Source organism: Trachurus japonicus, chromosome 4 (assembly GCF_045865225.1).
Source record: "Trachurus japonicus isolate A0001 chromosome 4, Traja_1.0".
NCBI lineage: Eukaryota > Metazoa > Chordata > Actinopteri > Carangiformes > Carangidae > Trachurus > Trachurus japonicus.
In genome coordinates, this window is record NC_140910.1 from 30,234,809 (window position 1) to 30,251,330 (window position 16,522).

General features: G+C 42.1%; 1 protein-coding gene across 2 annotated transcripts in view; it reads left to right on the forward strand.

The window, feature by feature from the left end:
- The window catches only part of brinp3a.1 (bone morphogenetic protein/retinoic acid inducible neural-specific 3a, tandem duplicate 1), a 72,185-nt gene that overhangs the window by 12,887 nt on the left and 42,776 nt on the right, over positions 1-16,522 (forward strand). For both annotated transcript variants that reach the window (XM_085775166.1, XM_085775168.1), the window contains exon 3: positions 15,168-15,358. In XM_085775166.1, the coding sequence (XP_085631292.1) occupies positions 15,168-15,358 (191 nt within the window). The remainder of the gene's footprint in view (positions 1-15,167; positions 15,359-16,522) is intronic.

Consider the following 16,522-nt stretch of genomic DNA (forward strand, 5'->3'; position numbering starts at 1 on the left):
ACCAGTATCTAAACCTCAGGGGGATTTCCTCTCCTTCACAACAGCTTCACCCCCCTTTTCAAATCGACATCTCACATCCATCACCTCTCCTGTTTTGCACACGGCAATAAAAACTTGATTCATAGACTGTGAATGAAGTATCTCCTGGTGTCGCTGCATACAAATGACAAAAAAACTGATTTTGCAAAAAAAAAACTATCAAAAGTCCAGGTCAGAAAAGACAGAAAACACAGCTGTCAACTGTTTACAAAATAAAATGATGTTTTTGTTTGAATATATATATCCAAATATGCACTCTGCCTATGTGCATAATATGTGGTGATTGGCTGGTGCAGCTGGAGTCTGTGATTATAGAGGTAATTTAAAAAAAAAAAATCCCATGCAGGCCTGTCTTTTACTGAAAACACCTGTGTCATGACGAGGAGGAGGAGGAGGAAGGATTTAGTGGAGCTGCTGGCTTTCCATATGTTTGCATGTGTGCGTGTGTGCGTGTGTGTGTGTGGATGGGTGGGTGAGACTGAGCGTGCATGCCCAATTATGTACACAATGTGATTCCAGGCATTCCTTGTTCTGTGTGTGGAGCGAAGTCTCTTGTCAACACTGTTATGACAAATTGCGGTACAAAAGGGATCAGCAGTCTTGATGTCAGCAACCCTCTCTCTCCCTCTGTCTCTGTGCTGTGCCCTTGCTTTCTGCTATCAGAGGTGTAGTGATATTCATGGAAGCTACAAATCAATAACGCAATTACTTTTTTTTTTTAACAAAGATCACCCTCCTACAACATTTTAGCTGTTTTTTTTTCTTCCTCTTCTTTGCACTCAGCAGTATTTCACACTTTCACCAAATCAGCCTCAATAGGCTAAAATAAGGTGAAATGATAATAAAAAAAGAAGAAAAAGAAAAACTTGCTACTTTCCTTTTTCCTCTAAGAAAAAAAATGTTTTGTCACAACAACAAAAGAATGAAAAAAGGAAGATGGCCGTTATAACAGTCTTATTTAACTGGTGTAAAGTAGGAAAAAAGGGATTTTGTTGTGTTCAGTTCAGTCATATGTTAAAGAAAATGTCCATTACAGCAAGTAAGAGTAAACCATCACACACACACACACACACACACACACACACACACACACACACATATACACACACAGAAGCAGATAGTTTGAGTGTATCAGCAGAGTCTTCTGTGTCTCTACCTGTAGAAATATGATTGGCCGTTAATGGTCAGCTGGTTGCCTAGCAGCCGATGACATGAGTATGCAGCTGACGGTGAAGGCATGAATGATGCAGTGTTGTTCTGACCTGCTGTAACAGTGTGTTTTGTTCCTGTAAAAAAGACACATACACAAACACACACACACACACACTTGTTTTCATGCCTCCACACACTGACAACAGCCTCGGGCGTCGTGTTCTTCAGGTCGTCCGACCCGTTGTCATGAACAGCGGATCTCCATGACGCCCGCAGGGGGATCTCTGCACATACGGCAGCAAAGTTCAGTCGAGGTCTGGAGGATGAGTTGAGTTGATTTGGGTGGTTGAAGGTCAAAGGTCAAGGTCACTGTGATCTCATGAAACACAACATTTCACATAGAGGAGAAAGACTATCTATCTATCTATCTATCTATCTATCTATCTATCTATCTATCTATCTATCTATCTATCTAAAGTTAGTTTATGATGGTTGTCAGAATGGCTGACAATTATGCTTTTAATGTCAACCCAGTGTGTGTGCATGTGTGTGTGTGTTAATGGTGGCTGCTCTCTCTCAGAAACAAAGGCAATTGGAGCGCAGACCCTCAGTGAGAGGAGTTCAATGTCAGTGTCAGTGACTGGACATACAAACAGTCTGATGACTAAACACTGTTCTTTAAAGAAGTTGTTGTATATATTTTATGGAAAGTGTTTATTCCATGTTAGCTGAGTGGATTTAAAGGTCACATATTTGTGCTGGATACAAAGCTGCAGACACCAGATGATTTGGTGTAACTTAGAGTGAGTTCAAGTTGTACTGATTTTAATCTTGAACGCCCTCTGGAGTCGGATCTCCAACTCAGAAAGTCACTCCTGACATGAGGCAACTCATCTTTATTTATAGCACATTTCATATAATACCAAGGCAACTCAATGTGCTTTACATAAAGACAACACATTTAAAAAAGAACAGCATAAAACAACATAAAAACAAACAGCAAAGAAGAATAAAAAAGTAGAATAAAAGAAAATAGATAAGATAATCAAAGATGGCGGCTACTCGCGTCAACAGTCATGAACATGCTGCAGTTTTACTGTTTTTTTTTGTTTGTTTGTGTTTTCTCTGGTAATTGTTTCACATTAAAGTCAGCCATGTAGACTACATAACACTGTTCAATTCTTACTCTTAGACATTTTCCTTCACTCTTTGTATGTGTAAAAAACAATTAAAATGCTAACTAGCAGTGGCTAATGGCCCGTTTGTTTTGGTGCATGTTACATGTTTCCTTCGCAATGTTTTTTTAAAAACGTTACAACCTCTTTGCATTGACATCTAACATTTACATGTATGAAGTCAGTAGATTTTCATTTTGTTACATTAATCGTCCATTTTTCCAACTTCCGTGTTTGTTTTTCAACTGGGAAGCGCTAAACTTGTATGTGACGTCATTCAGAGCTCTGACTTCCAACGTAACCTGAACGCACCATCAGCATAGCGACCCATGTGAAGCAGACGAGAGTCCACTTCTCTGGCCTCTGAGCTGTTTGTTTATGGCCGAACCACAGTGGTCCAGACCGATGAGTGCCCTGTGAAGGAGGAATTATGGGTAACTGAGGGACGTAGTAGAAGTTTATTCACAAACCCATTGGCAGCAGAAACCCCCGCCTCAACACGCCAACCAGCCTTCAAAACTCTTCAGACTTCGGCTCGTTGCTGTCGTTGTTGTTGTTGTTGTTGTGCCTCCTCTTCTGCTACATCATATGATGGACAGATGGTTCGGCCAATCACCTGCCAAGTATTTTTCCATAAGCGCCTTCATCCCCCCCTCCCTCCTCCCTCCTCCTTTTCCCAAACTGTTTCCCAACAAGCCGTCCCAGATGGTTTCTGGGTAACAAACCATCTGGTGCGTCACAGAAATAAAAGGTAGCGACACCTCCTCAGCTCTCTGACGCTCGCTGCTCATTCTCATTTATTTTTATTTGTATCAAAATCAAAAAAAAAAGTTGCGTCTCCATCAGGAGGCTGGGTTTCTGTTTCCCGGCCAGGAGTAGGGGATTTCTGTTTTTTTCTTTTTTTTTTGTCACCGTAAGGTTGCCAGGCAACTGGGGAGAGACTCTAGACTAATGAGTAATGGCAGCTCACTTCAGTTGTCTTTAGTCTGACTTCAGGCCTATTTTAATCCATGTGGTGAGTATTATTTCAGACCAGTGAAATTTAAAAGTTAATGCATGTATGAGGGAGGAGAGGAAGAGATCCAGTCTGACAGTTTCTGGTAGGAATTTCTTCTCTGAACTGAAACGAGACGCCCCGGAAAGTTGGAATCTCGGCTTCTTCATGGCTGTGCAGGTTGTTGCTTTCCTCTTGCACCATTTTGCATCCCCGTAATCCTTTGCCCGTGTAGTAGTTCCAGGACTCAAGTCGGGTCACGGTGTTAACGTGGCTAATCAAGCGTTTTCAAATGTTGAACTTTAGGAACGCTGTGTAGCATCAAAGGGAAGCAGGAAGCAGCGTGTCGCCTTGTTTATGGGACCTCTCAGCAGGTTTAATAGGATTTTCACAAATTAATGGTCTGATGTTTGTTTGATGTCGGAAATCTGTTGGTGGCAATTTCATGAAGCGTTCACAACCAGCAGCTATTAACTACATCATTACTCCTCTCTGTCTCTGTCTTGATCTCACTCTCTTCCCTCCATCTTTTTGTTGTTGTTGTTGTTGTTGTTGTCTTTGTCCCTGCTCCATCACTGTCCAACTCTCCTCCTGTTAAGACGGGCTCATCGCATAGCTTAATTAACAAAAAAGTCAACGTGTATGTGTGTATGTGCTATACTATGAAGGTGCCTTTCAAGGGGTGAAAATGCCCACAATGCATCTGGCATGCGCAAGAATTCCTTTTTGATGTCGCTGCAATGAAAAAGCCGTCTTTGTGTGTAATTCTTAATTTTTGCAAAAGATCATTTCTCTGTTGCTAATGGTGCAAACACACTGAGCAGGATCAGTGTCACATCAGATTAAACCAAGAGGAGGAAGAACATAAAGGGAGAAAGCTGCTGCTCCGTCGACGTCGGCGTCTGCCTCGTGTTGGGTCGAACAAATAAATAGTAATGTAGTGTTATGTTACTGAATGAAGCATGAAGGACTTTTCTTCCCATTCTGCACTATTCTCTTCGGGGAGGTCTTTGAAATAACTTTGAGTCTACATCAACCAACTGTTTTGCACAGCGGGTTATTTTGGTATCTGGGGTAACCCAGCTACAAAACACAACAATGTGTTCTCACTCAGGCCGCACCGACGACAAGTAAATGTTTGTCTTGCAGGTAAACGTCGCTCGTGAGTTTATTTGTTCTTAAGTCAATTTTTTTTTTTTGGGATAGATTCTTTTTGTTATTTCCCCCCGACACCTGATTGTGTTTCTCTTTGTTTGTTGCCTCTTGTTTTCTTTTGTTTAATTTGAATATGATGAATGAGCTTTGATTATGTTTCAAAATGGAAATGAAGTCAACGCCACGGCCAGTTATACATCCTGCAGGCCAAATAACATTTCTATTCTTTTTTTACATTTTGAATGAAATCCGGCACTTAATTAATGGACATAATGCAGAAAATGGTCACAAAATGTTTATACCGAACCGATCAAACAGCAATATGTTGCTTCATTGCAAATAAAAGGATTAAGCTGCAAGCTTTTAGTTTTTTTTTTACCATGACACTAAAATCTGATTTATAATTAAAAAAATAATTAAAAAAATGTAACACTTCATTTATTAATTCATTGCCATTTATTAATTCATTGCCATTTGTAAGCCTTTGATTTAATAGGACATTGCAACAAAGTGCTGCAGGGGATTCACCTGCAGCAAACTGCACCCAAACTGTAGCAGAAACAGATTGAACATGATCTAATCAGCATTTTAGGTTTCCTTCAAAACACAAGTGCAAATGATATTAGTTAGTTAGAAGAATTAAAACACACACCAGCACTAGGAGCTAAATGAATCCTGAGATCATCCACAAAATCCACCAAATTTGTTGTTTGAGTCAAAGGTGAAATTCAAAGTAAAATCACATGTGTTTTTAAATGTGCATTAATTATATAAGAGCTCATGTTTCATTCCTTTGCTTCTCTAGTGTGTAAATATTGTGCATGTGCTTCAGAGTAAATCCACATGCAGTTTGGATAGAAACAGTTTTGATTGCTGCTGCAGAGAGCAATGATCTGGACCTAACTGCTCCAAAGTCATTACACCGTATCTGCGTTAAAAGGAAAAAAAAAAAAACAGTGAGGAGAACAGAGATGGAAGGGAAACCGTCTAACAAGCTCACCGTTGGAAACAAGCTTATAAATGCAAATATCCACAACACCTGCGACGATGCCGAGTTGGAGCTATTTTTACTTTCTCGCTTTTTCTTCCACTGTGACGTTCAGATGTTCCTGTGATGAGTCGGAAACGAGAACGTTTGGTGGCAAAAAAATCAAACAACACCAAGGAGAACGAGGATCATGGAGATACAAGACATGTGTAGTGATTTTAACCATAAATGATGTTTTACTCCATGACGTCCTCTCACACGGTGCCAGTTTGAAGGATGTGGCGTGGCCTCCTTAGTGGTTTCTAATCATTTCAAAGAATTATGGCATAACCCAGCTGGTGGGGCTGTTTTTTTTTATTAACAGTCTTTATATAGACGCTCCCCAAAGTATTTTTCTTCACAAAGAATAATGACATTGAGGCCGATCTAAACAATAGTGTATGTGGGCCGGTTCCAGGGTGCCATTCCGAAGGGCCGCCACTCCGAACGTTTACTTTAATTTGTCGGAATGCCGACCCTTAATTATTTATGGGAAAAGGGTGCCATTACGAACCTGAAAGAAAGGGTGCCATTCCGAACCTGAAAAAATCTTGAATGGTTTACGGCACAGTGTAAACAAGCTTAATTGTGGTGGTAGCGTAGTGGTTAGAGCATCTGCTTTTGACGCGGTGGATCAGGGTTCGACTCCCGGGAGAGATACATATTAACTGCGATTTTATTGGCCTCTACCTAACCTTTTTACTAAACTTAACCAACTCCTTTCTACATTGCCTAAACCTAACCAAAGCACAGAGCAAGGACATTTATTTTCAGCAGGAGTGCCGCGGCTGCATCAGACCATGGATGTAATGCATCAGACTCGCACCTGGGTGAAACTTTGGAGGCGGAGGGGGAGGGGGAGGGGCCGGTCGGGCGCTGTCCCCGCGGCGCGTCGTGTCAAGCCGGGCAGGAAGTCAAACCACGAGAGAATCCGGTCAATTTTCAAAATAAAACACATTCGGAACGGCGGCCCCTCGGGAAGTTCGAAATGACGGACCTTCGGGAATTTTCGGACTGGCAGACCGTCGGAATGGCGGTCCTTCGGAATGGCGGTCGCCCCCCATGTGGGCCAGTGCCATTGAGCTTTCAAGTAATGAAGAAGTAGAATGCCACTTAGAGTACAGTTGATGGGACTCAGCTCGGTGCTTGAGACTCATTGGAAATATGAGAATTTGTGAGTTGTGCTATTGATTTATAGATCAGAATTAAAATCAGAAACGTATTTATTGCCAAGTATGTTTATAAATACAAAGAATTTGACTTGGTTTTCAGGTGCAGACATAAAGTTGACCTATCAAGGGCACGAAAGTACTATTTGTTGTCCCACAGGGACGTGTCTCCTGCTGGCAGACCCATGTAGGTCTCCAGAGTTTGGCCATGTTGGAAACTACATTTGCCACTATGCCAAGGGAAGTGGTCACATACGTATATGACTCGCCTAACGCTGCTGCCCAATGACACGGCGTCACCACAAGGCCGCCATCTTGGCTCAGTCTGCTCGCTCCCTCAGAGAATTCAGCCTATGGTGCATGTTCTACTAAAATAACCAGAACTTGCTCAGTTTTTGAATGATTTTCCAACAGTTGGGTTTGTTATGAACGTCAGAAAGGCAGTTATTAAAATTATGAATAATTAGAATCATGTACGTTTCTATGAAAGAAACTATAGAGTAATAGCTATATACTGACAAAATTTCACAGAGTTATGAATAGTTTTATAGTGCAGATGACTGGATCACCCATCTACTGCAGCCAGAGTCAGAGCAAGTCGACCTACGCAATATGGCTGCCTGTGAGATATGTCTATATGCGTAGTCCGATCTACCTCCTTGAGCGGACATAAAGCATCCTGCAGGGCCGACATGTGATTATTGTCAGGAGAGGGAAACTGTAGAGCTCATACTCATCATGTGAATAATTGTGAGGGCTCTGGAGAGAATAGGAGGTGTGAAGGAAAATGTAAGGAGCTTATTGGAGAGTGGTGAAAGTGCACAGGGAAAGGAAGGTGATTTTCTGGTTGTGACTGGTCTGTATTTAAGGAGTTAGACGACAGAAGCAGCAGAAAGAATATGACCTGAAGGTGGCAGTAATGCAACTCAATGGATGCTGCCTGCCGTTAACTAAGAAGAAGAAGTGAACAGGTGTTTCAAGGCCGAGAGGAGACAGACAAACACGTGAAGAGCTCAGTTGAAGCCTGGAGGCTGACACGTTTGTGACTGGAGAAGTTTTTGAGTGTCCTGATTTTGAAACTGTTGGCAGAGGACTTCAGTCTTTGAAAAAAGTGACTTTGAAGAACAACTAAGCATCTGAAACAGAGCGAAAAAACAAAGACTGATCACTTTGAGTTACTAAAGAAGCAGATTAAAGCTCCACCTTATGTTGAACCAACTTTATTTTCAAGCGAGCATACACTAATAGCCTACAAATATAATCATGGGTAGTATATTCTGATTTTGCCTATTTCCTTCCAAGTTATCACACACTGGACCTTTAAGTTGTAAGTTTAAGTTGTATTGGTGCAGTTTTACCAAGTGTTCAAGGACAGGATGAGTCCAGCTGTTTCCCTTCACTCATCACCAGTTTAAACTCTGGCTAGCATGCTAACAGCTAGCCAGCTCAGCGCTGCAGACGTCGTGCTGCTCAGAGGACGTTGTATAGTATAGTGAGGTCTTGTCTTGTAAACACATTGACGGCTCTTGTGAGGCGACAATCACCACCACCTGCTCCCAGCACGGCGCCGCGCTCAGCAGCATCAGCAGCAGCAGACAAAGCCTATAAATAGCCCCTTGGAGGTGAAAGACAGTCGTGTTGTTTTTTTTTTTTTCTGCTGTAAAATATTTATTTATTTGCAAGAATCGAGTTCCTTCTTTTGTTTTTAAAAGTGCTCGGTTGTGTTTCTCTGACAGCGTCTAATGCTCTCGCTAAAAGTCCAGCCCTAATTGTGTCATGGAGACGTCGCTGCTACGACTGCGTTGCTTCTGCTCCACTGTGTCTCAACTGCATCAGCCGGTTATTAAGGGATAGTTCACCCAAAATTCAAATTTCATTTCATTATCTACTCACCCTCATGTCAACTAAGAGCTGTGAGAATTTTCAGAGTCCTCTGTGCCTTCTCTGAGTTACAGGGGGGGTTCGTGCAGCAGTATTTGTCCATATAATGGTTGTCAATGGATACCAACTTTCTTCGTCCAAAAAGACACACCAAAAAACATCCAAATACCTCCATACTGCTCGTCTGTAATGTCCCTCTTGTATTGAAGCCCACGACATGAGAAATTGTTCCGAAAAAAATTAAATAAGTCTATATTTTAAGCTTGTTTGTAGCAGAAGCTCCCAGTGTCTCAGTTCACAGCTCTTCCTGTGTCAGTGCAAAGTGCTCATGTCGGGGCTTCAATACAAGAGGGACATTACAGACGAGCAGTATGGAGGTATTTGGGTGTTTTTTGGTGTGTCTTTTTGGACGAAGAAAGTTGGTATCCATTGACAACCATTATATGGACAAATACTGCTGACTCAGAGAAGGCACGGAGGACTCTGAAAAGTCTCACAGCTCTTAGTCGACATGAGGGTGAGTAGATAATGAATGGAATTTGAATTTTGGGTGAACTGTCCCTTTAGCTGGGTTGATTCCCTGATTTGTTATGTTGGGCAGCGAGCAGCGCCCTCAGGCTGCCTGTACGCCGTGATGGATCTGAGACTCCTGCGCTGTGATGGACAGGTAGCAGGGTCCGACTCCCTCACCTCCTGGTGCAGGGCGCCGCGGATCGCTCAGAGGGGGGGCTGACAGCTAGATGCTGGGCGAGCCCCCTGCTGAACAGAGCTGCAGGTGAAATAAACCTGCCCGTGCACAACTTGTGTGTGTGAGTGTGTGTGTGTGTGTGTGTGTGTGTGTGTGTGTGTGTGTGTGTGTGTGTGTGTGTGTGTGTGTGTGAGTGTGTGTTATAGGCAATTCCAGTCACTCAGCCCCTCACTGAGGAGTGTTAAGGGTGAAATATGCCTGCAGTCCTCCGTGAAACCCAGAGTCTTTTCATGTGTGTATGTGCGCGGCGTGCAAAAACGGTTGAATGGAAATCTTCCACAACAGATCTGTGTGTATTTACTGTATATCCCTTCTCTTGTGTTAGGTTCAATATCACCAGTGACCCGTTTTCAGGTTTTTAATGCATAAAAGTACCACATAGATTTGTTCATAGCATCAAGGCTTTTTGACTTTGTCAGGAACCTCTATTTAAAGCAGAAGTAAGCGGAATAGTTGTGTTAATATAAGTCTTAAATATATATATCTTCCGACAGCAATCACTTATAGAGTGTTTGGTCTGAAACACGGGTCTGTCAGTCACTCTGCTCTGCTGTAAGCCGAGGAGAAAACTTTCCTTGTATCCTACAACCTTTATCCAATGAGGAGAGAGAATGGCATAAAGGGGCGGTCCTCTCTGTGTGTGCAGCCAAGGGATGCGCGTGAATGTGGTGACGTAGGGACGAGGGCGGGGACTGCTAACTCCATCTGCTGACAAGAAGTCAACCAAAACGACCGGATCGCTTACTTCTGCTTTAAATACAGACCAGTCACAACCAGAAAATCACCTTCCTTTCCCTGTGCACTTTCACCACTCTCCAATATGCTCCTTACATTTTCCTTCACGGATCGCTAATTCTGCTTTAAACAAAATAAAACCAAAAAATTCAACAAAATTCTAAAATGCTCTGGTTAAATTATGACATTGTGTTGTTAGGGTCAATTTTGACCCGGTTATAACAATAAGAACAATAATGAGAGTTAAAACTGAAATCATAAGTGCAAATCAACCCTTTCATGGATAAGGAGTCTAACAATGTAACCAAGAGATGAGAAACAAATGGGATGATAAATAATTGTTTTACTGTGTTTTACAGCTGATTTAAGACTCGGGTCAGAACTGACCCTAACACCATAGATGGCAGCAGAAAGCTGACAAGAGGAAGGTTGCATTGAAGCCAAGGGGTGTACTGACAAAAAAGGCCCACAGGCCCACACCAAAGATATTAAAACCAATATTTTCATATGGTAGCAGAAAGCTAACACAAGACGAAGGATATACTATATGTGTGTGTTGTGTTCTCCAGATTAGCTGTGGCACCGTTCATAAATGTCCATCAGCGAGCAGCACAGTGAAGCCGTGTGTCTATCACAGTTAAGCTCTCCCTGTTTCTCAGCCGGCCCCAGTGGAACGGACACAAACACTAATGGCTGCTCGTTATAAGAGAAACGCCGACATGAAGCGGGGCCTTAATGAGCTGCTTTCTGCTTTGTATTTTTCTCCGGGGGGTCGTTGTTATTGGTGGGAAATTGATTGGCAGCCGGCCCCGGCACCCACAGGGGAACATCCTGCGATATTTCTGGGCGATAGCTAAAAGTTGTTGCAGCAAGGGCGGTAGCTTTGTTTAGATGTCGGCGGCTGCAGGCGCCGTTTGGGTCATGTGACGTGTAGGACGACAAACGAGAGGAATCTCAAGGTTTCTAATTTCTCTGCTCTTTTTAAAGCTCTGACTGGAGGAAACTTTACGTCATTGAAAGTTTGAAGGACTTGTGAGCTCTTATTATCCTGACATGCAGCCGTATCCTCTGTCAGTATTATGATGTCAAACTGTCAAGAAGCTTTTGTGTCACTTTGTGCCAGTCGTCCACTCAGACTGTCTGAGTTACACAAAGGCATATTATACTCGGACTGGAAAGGATCCGTTAAGTCTGGACACTTCAGAATATCATTTAAAGTCAAAACCGGTGTTAATGCACAGTTTCATAAGAATGAATCAGGACTTCATATATATACATAGAATAAACTACTGATGCAAAAATACCTGACACGTCAAGGTGCTTCGTATTAATCAGACCCTCCAGAAAAATGCAATTGCATAATCAGCTGAAGTCTCCATGTCATGCAGAGGTCACATTTTTTCAAAGTGCCACACGTTCGCTGTAAAAAGATCTTGCATGATGTTGTAATCCCCTGCATTTTTGTCGCAAAAAAGTCCCTAATATCTTTGCAGAATAATGTGCAGAAAAATGTTGCATGTTCACTTCACACAGGAGCAGCAATTTTCCCCCTGTTGCCTTGGGAACGTTATTGCGTTAAGTACACGACATGAAACGTCATCGCCTCGCGCGATACAATAAACAAGTCCAGAAAAGCTTATAGAGTAAAAGCTTTGAGATTAATAAGACAAATCAGTCTCAGTGTCTACAATACGAAAGATCACGGAATAACTCAGGAATTTTTTGTACGTTTGAGTCACTGAAGCTTTGAAAAAAACAAAAAACAAGATGAGAACTTTAATATTCCCAGCATTTTCTGATGATGATATAATACACCAGATTGCATATCATAGGAAGTCATCAGAAATTTGTCTCTTTACTTGAAGGTAGTATCTTAGTAAGAACAGGATGTCCGGGGATCCCTTTTTTCCTTCTTTTTCATCAAGTCACATTTTTTGCAAGTTCTTGTTTTAGCAAATTCCTGCAATTGTATTGCATAAAATTGCAGAAATACCTGGAATAGTTCATCATATTTTTAAGAAAACATGCAAAAACTCAGCCTTTTTCAGGAAGGACTGAGTAAAGCAAAAGAAAAAAGGAAAAAGATCACATGGTTCTGTTTAACCTTCAATAATCACTCCGTCCACACAGCTTCATCATTGTGTAACAGTTTGTAGGTTATTGTCGTTACGGCCTTTTTATATAATATTTAGGTTTTTTTGGCAGCATTCTGTGCATTAATTAAATAGTGGGGAAAGCAGACTGATGACAGGAAATGAGGTGACAGAGACGGAGTACAACACGTAACAAAGGTCCAGAGCTGGACTCAGACCAGAGACACTGTGAGTAATGGGCAGCTCTGCACCACAATGTGCCCCCCTCTTCCTCCTCCTCCTCCTCCTCCTCCTCCTCCTCCTTTTTTTGGCCTCAAACAGCCTTTATCCTCTAAATTCAGGCTAAAACTGATATCTTAATTGCAGTCTGTCTTGTTACGGCATCTCCCATTCTGCATCAACGCATGATTAAATCAAGATAATAATAAAAAACATGAAAAACAAGTGGTGAGGAGTGGTGGATGAACACAGGAATAATGCAGTGTTATATAATGTCTTTTTGTTTATCCTCTAATCAAGTCTATACTCAAGTCATCGTCTCTTCGCTGCGTCTCAGGTGGTGCAAGGCCACTTGAGTCACGCCTCTTATTGTCTATCATTTATCTCTCCACTGATTTAGTAGCTCAGCGCCAACAAACACACACACACAAACCAGACACGCATATTTTTTACATTTTTAGTGAAAAATTCAGCAGCTTTTGTTTGGTTTGTTTTTTCTGTTGAGAGGAAGCTCCACCTCCACCTGTGTGTTTCTGATCTTTCTTTTTTCCTTTTGACATATCACCGTCGTGTGCGTGAAACGTGCAATTTTACATGTAAGTGTCGCGTCGTCCCAGCAGATAAGTCAACCTCCCACCCAACAGAGAATGAAAAGGTCTTCACTCCCCCCCCCCCTCCCCCCCTACCTCTCTCCTGCTAGGTTGAGGTTGCAGCGTGTTTATTACCAGCGGTATTTGAATAGAGCTAATCTATGCATCAAGCAGCAGCACTCAGTCTGCTCTTGGTAGATAAAGGCAGCCGCCGTGCGCTCCAAGGCCGGGCTGAATATCAAACGCCCTCAGAAAGCAGCAAGACTCTGTCCATGATTACAGCCTCAGAAAAAAAAAAAAAAAAAGTGACTGGAGATGAGAAAATATTGCGCTATTATTTAAAATGGTCGGTGGAGAAACACAATGTTTTTCCACCATGGTGCAAAGCAATTCTGCGAGCTCCATGGTAGGTGGAAAGCAGCGTGAGGCCGTTCGCCCTTTCAAAGAGCGGCGCGCAGAGATTCACTCAGAGGTCGTACGGACGGCGTATTTAAGGCTCGGCGAGGAACAGATCTGAAGATGAGCCTCCTCCGACGGTGCAAGCTGCGGCCTGTCGGCTGGAAAAACCGCCCCAATAGTATTTTGGGTTAAGAGTTAGGGTTCTTATTTCCAGAAGCAGAAAGCAACTGTTCAGATCAGTGTTTTTATTTTGACTGTGATATAAAAGTTTGTGTACTAAAGTTACTACATGTTGGTATGATGTATGCAACACATTGACTAAAATCATGGATACACCGATTCCATTAGATCCAGAACTCTGTCTTTTAGGAAATGTAACAGACTTGAAACTAAGGAGATGCATTGATAGAGCTTTTACTGTTTTCCAGATTTACCTGGAAGTCAGATTCCTCCCTCTATATATCGAAATGGATAACAGAAATGATGAGCTGTTAGCCCTTAGAGAAGATCACTTATGTCATGAGAAACGTACAGAGTTTTCTTTGTGGGTATATAAATGTGGGAATGTATGTGGATGTATGTGCAGTACATGTATGGCTGAGGATACACACCTGTGGTCCTTTTGATGTCGCGTTTGTAAAATGACAGATTTCTTGAGGCTGTATGGAAGGTGGAAACAATTATCCAGAAAAGGACAATCAATCTAAATCTAATCTAAACAGATACGACACCTTTTTAAAGACCTGACAACCTTTTATTGAATAGAGAAACATTAAAGGGATAGTTCAACATCTGGCAAATTGGCCCATTGTCATAATCACTATAGTCATAGCAGTAGGTTTGTTACCTTTAATTGTCAGTGCAAGCTATTTTTAGAACGGTGGAGCAGAGCCGTGAGCTGCTCAGAGCTACGCTACGGAGGCTCATGGGATTTCTTGGTTTCCCTCATCAAACTCATCAAATACACAATCCAACAACTCCAAAATGCTCTGGTGGACAAGTTGTGACCTGCACATTCACCACGCTATGAGGTAATAATGGAACGTTATGAAACAGAGCCGTTTTCGAGGTAAATACAGAGACTGCTTGATGAAAGACTGTCCCTGAAGGAAACGCGCATCAGCGGTTTTGCATGAATTTACCTTTAAAACAACTCTGTCTGGTAACGTTCTGTTAACAGAGTTTGATGAGGGAAACCAAGAAATCCCATGAGCCTCCGTAGCGTAGCTGTGAGCAGCTCACGGCTCTGCTCCGCCGTTCTAAAAATAGCTTGCACCGACAATTAAAGACTATAGGGATTATGGCAATGGGCCAATTTGCCAAAACATTGAACTGTCCCTTTAACCTGAACAGCTGTGGACTCTCTGTAAGCCTTGAACTGGTTCAATTGTAAATCAATGTTAACACCCAGGTACGATGTTTAAGGTGTCCTAGTGACACTTGTGTCACTATGTAATCTTTTTCTAATTTTTTTTAAATTTTGTATTATTATTATTTATTTTTTTATTTGTTTTGTTCATTTGTTGGTCTTTATGATTTATACCACTCTGTCTCTTTAGTTACAGTTGTTGTTTAACCTCAGTACTTTGTTAACTGTGTAATTAAGTGGGAATGAGTCGAGCTGTTCTTGCAGAAGTGAAAACTGCAAAATAAAATACTCAAATAGATAAATGTCTGACAGTGATAGAAACACGCTGATCCGTTACAACCTGTGTCCTCTCATGTGTGTCTCTGTGTGTGTGTGTGTGTGTCCTTTGCTGACGACGGACATGTGTTTGTGTGACATTGCAGGGAGTTTGGCCGCTGGAAGGTGAACAGCTTGGCCCTCGAGAGACAAGAGAACAATGGCTTTTCTCTGCCGCTGGACCCCGACTTCCTCCAGACCATCAGGCAGCTGGGCAGGCGGCCCAGTCTCAGCGCCATCACCGACAACATCATCAGGAAATACGGGACGCACTTCCTGCTCTCCGCCACACTGGGAGGTAAATGAAGGAGGCGAGAGGTGGTTTTTTACCTTTTTTTCTTTTTTTAGATTTTATTGACTTACAGACGGGGGGGGGACAAACATTTGGCCCCCGTTACACCACAGGACGTCTTCCAGAAACCTGCTCACTTGTTGTCACAGGCCGTCAGCTGCCAAACAAAGGCCTTAAAGGAGTAATCTGTCCCAAAGCCCGCCTCTTAATCGTCTCTGGAGCTCTAAAGCTTTGTGCATTGTTCTCAAACAACTAAATATTTGACCAAATATTAGCCCAGCTGTGAGCGAGGTCCGATTTCTCTCTCTTTTTTCGGGGTTGTTTAAGCTCATATTCTCTGTTTCAACACAGAAAAGTCTCATGTTTGGACGAGTTTGACAACATGAAATACCCGCAGATTTTTTTAATTTTTTTTTTTCATAGATGCGAGTGATGCTGAGCCGAGCTCCCGTGGCTATCTGCTGCTCCGTCTCCTCCCAGCTCCTCCGCTGGCTCTTTTCATCTCTGGTCTCTCTGGTGTATAAACTCTCAAAGCCCCGGTGGAAACAGACAGTATTTAAAATAGATTACAAAAGACAAAACCCTGAGCGCTGTGTGAGCAGAGAGCAGAGAGCAGAGAGCAGAGAGCAGAGAGCAGAGAGCAGCAGGCAAAGTCTGACCTCAATTAACATTTCACATATAGACAAGTCTTCATGACATTTAACCCTTTAGGGCTCTGAGCTGTTTTGGATACTTTTAATTTTGCCTCTTAAGATCTTACAATGTATTTTTTTTCATTTTAATCTATTTTATTAATGTATTGGACCCAAAAATACACAAATCACATCGAGTAGCATCAGCTGATTCCACCACTTTTTGTAAAATGACCAGAAATGACAAATATATGGACAGAAATGCGACGCCGGCCCAATTTGTACTAGTAAATTATGTGCTATTATGTTATGTTAAACTTTATTATAGCCTCAGGTCCACATGCAAGACACACAATACAAAAACAGACAACATAATACATGCACTACTCAGAAAAAAGTTATGGGATATTTGACAAGAATATCCCTATAAAAAGTTCCTGCTCCAGTGATATTCTATCATGAAAGCCTTTTAAGTAGAAGGATGCTATGGTCATTTCTTTATCTCAAAGTTTTCTCAAGTTTTCTCCTCGGCTTACAG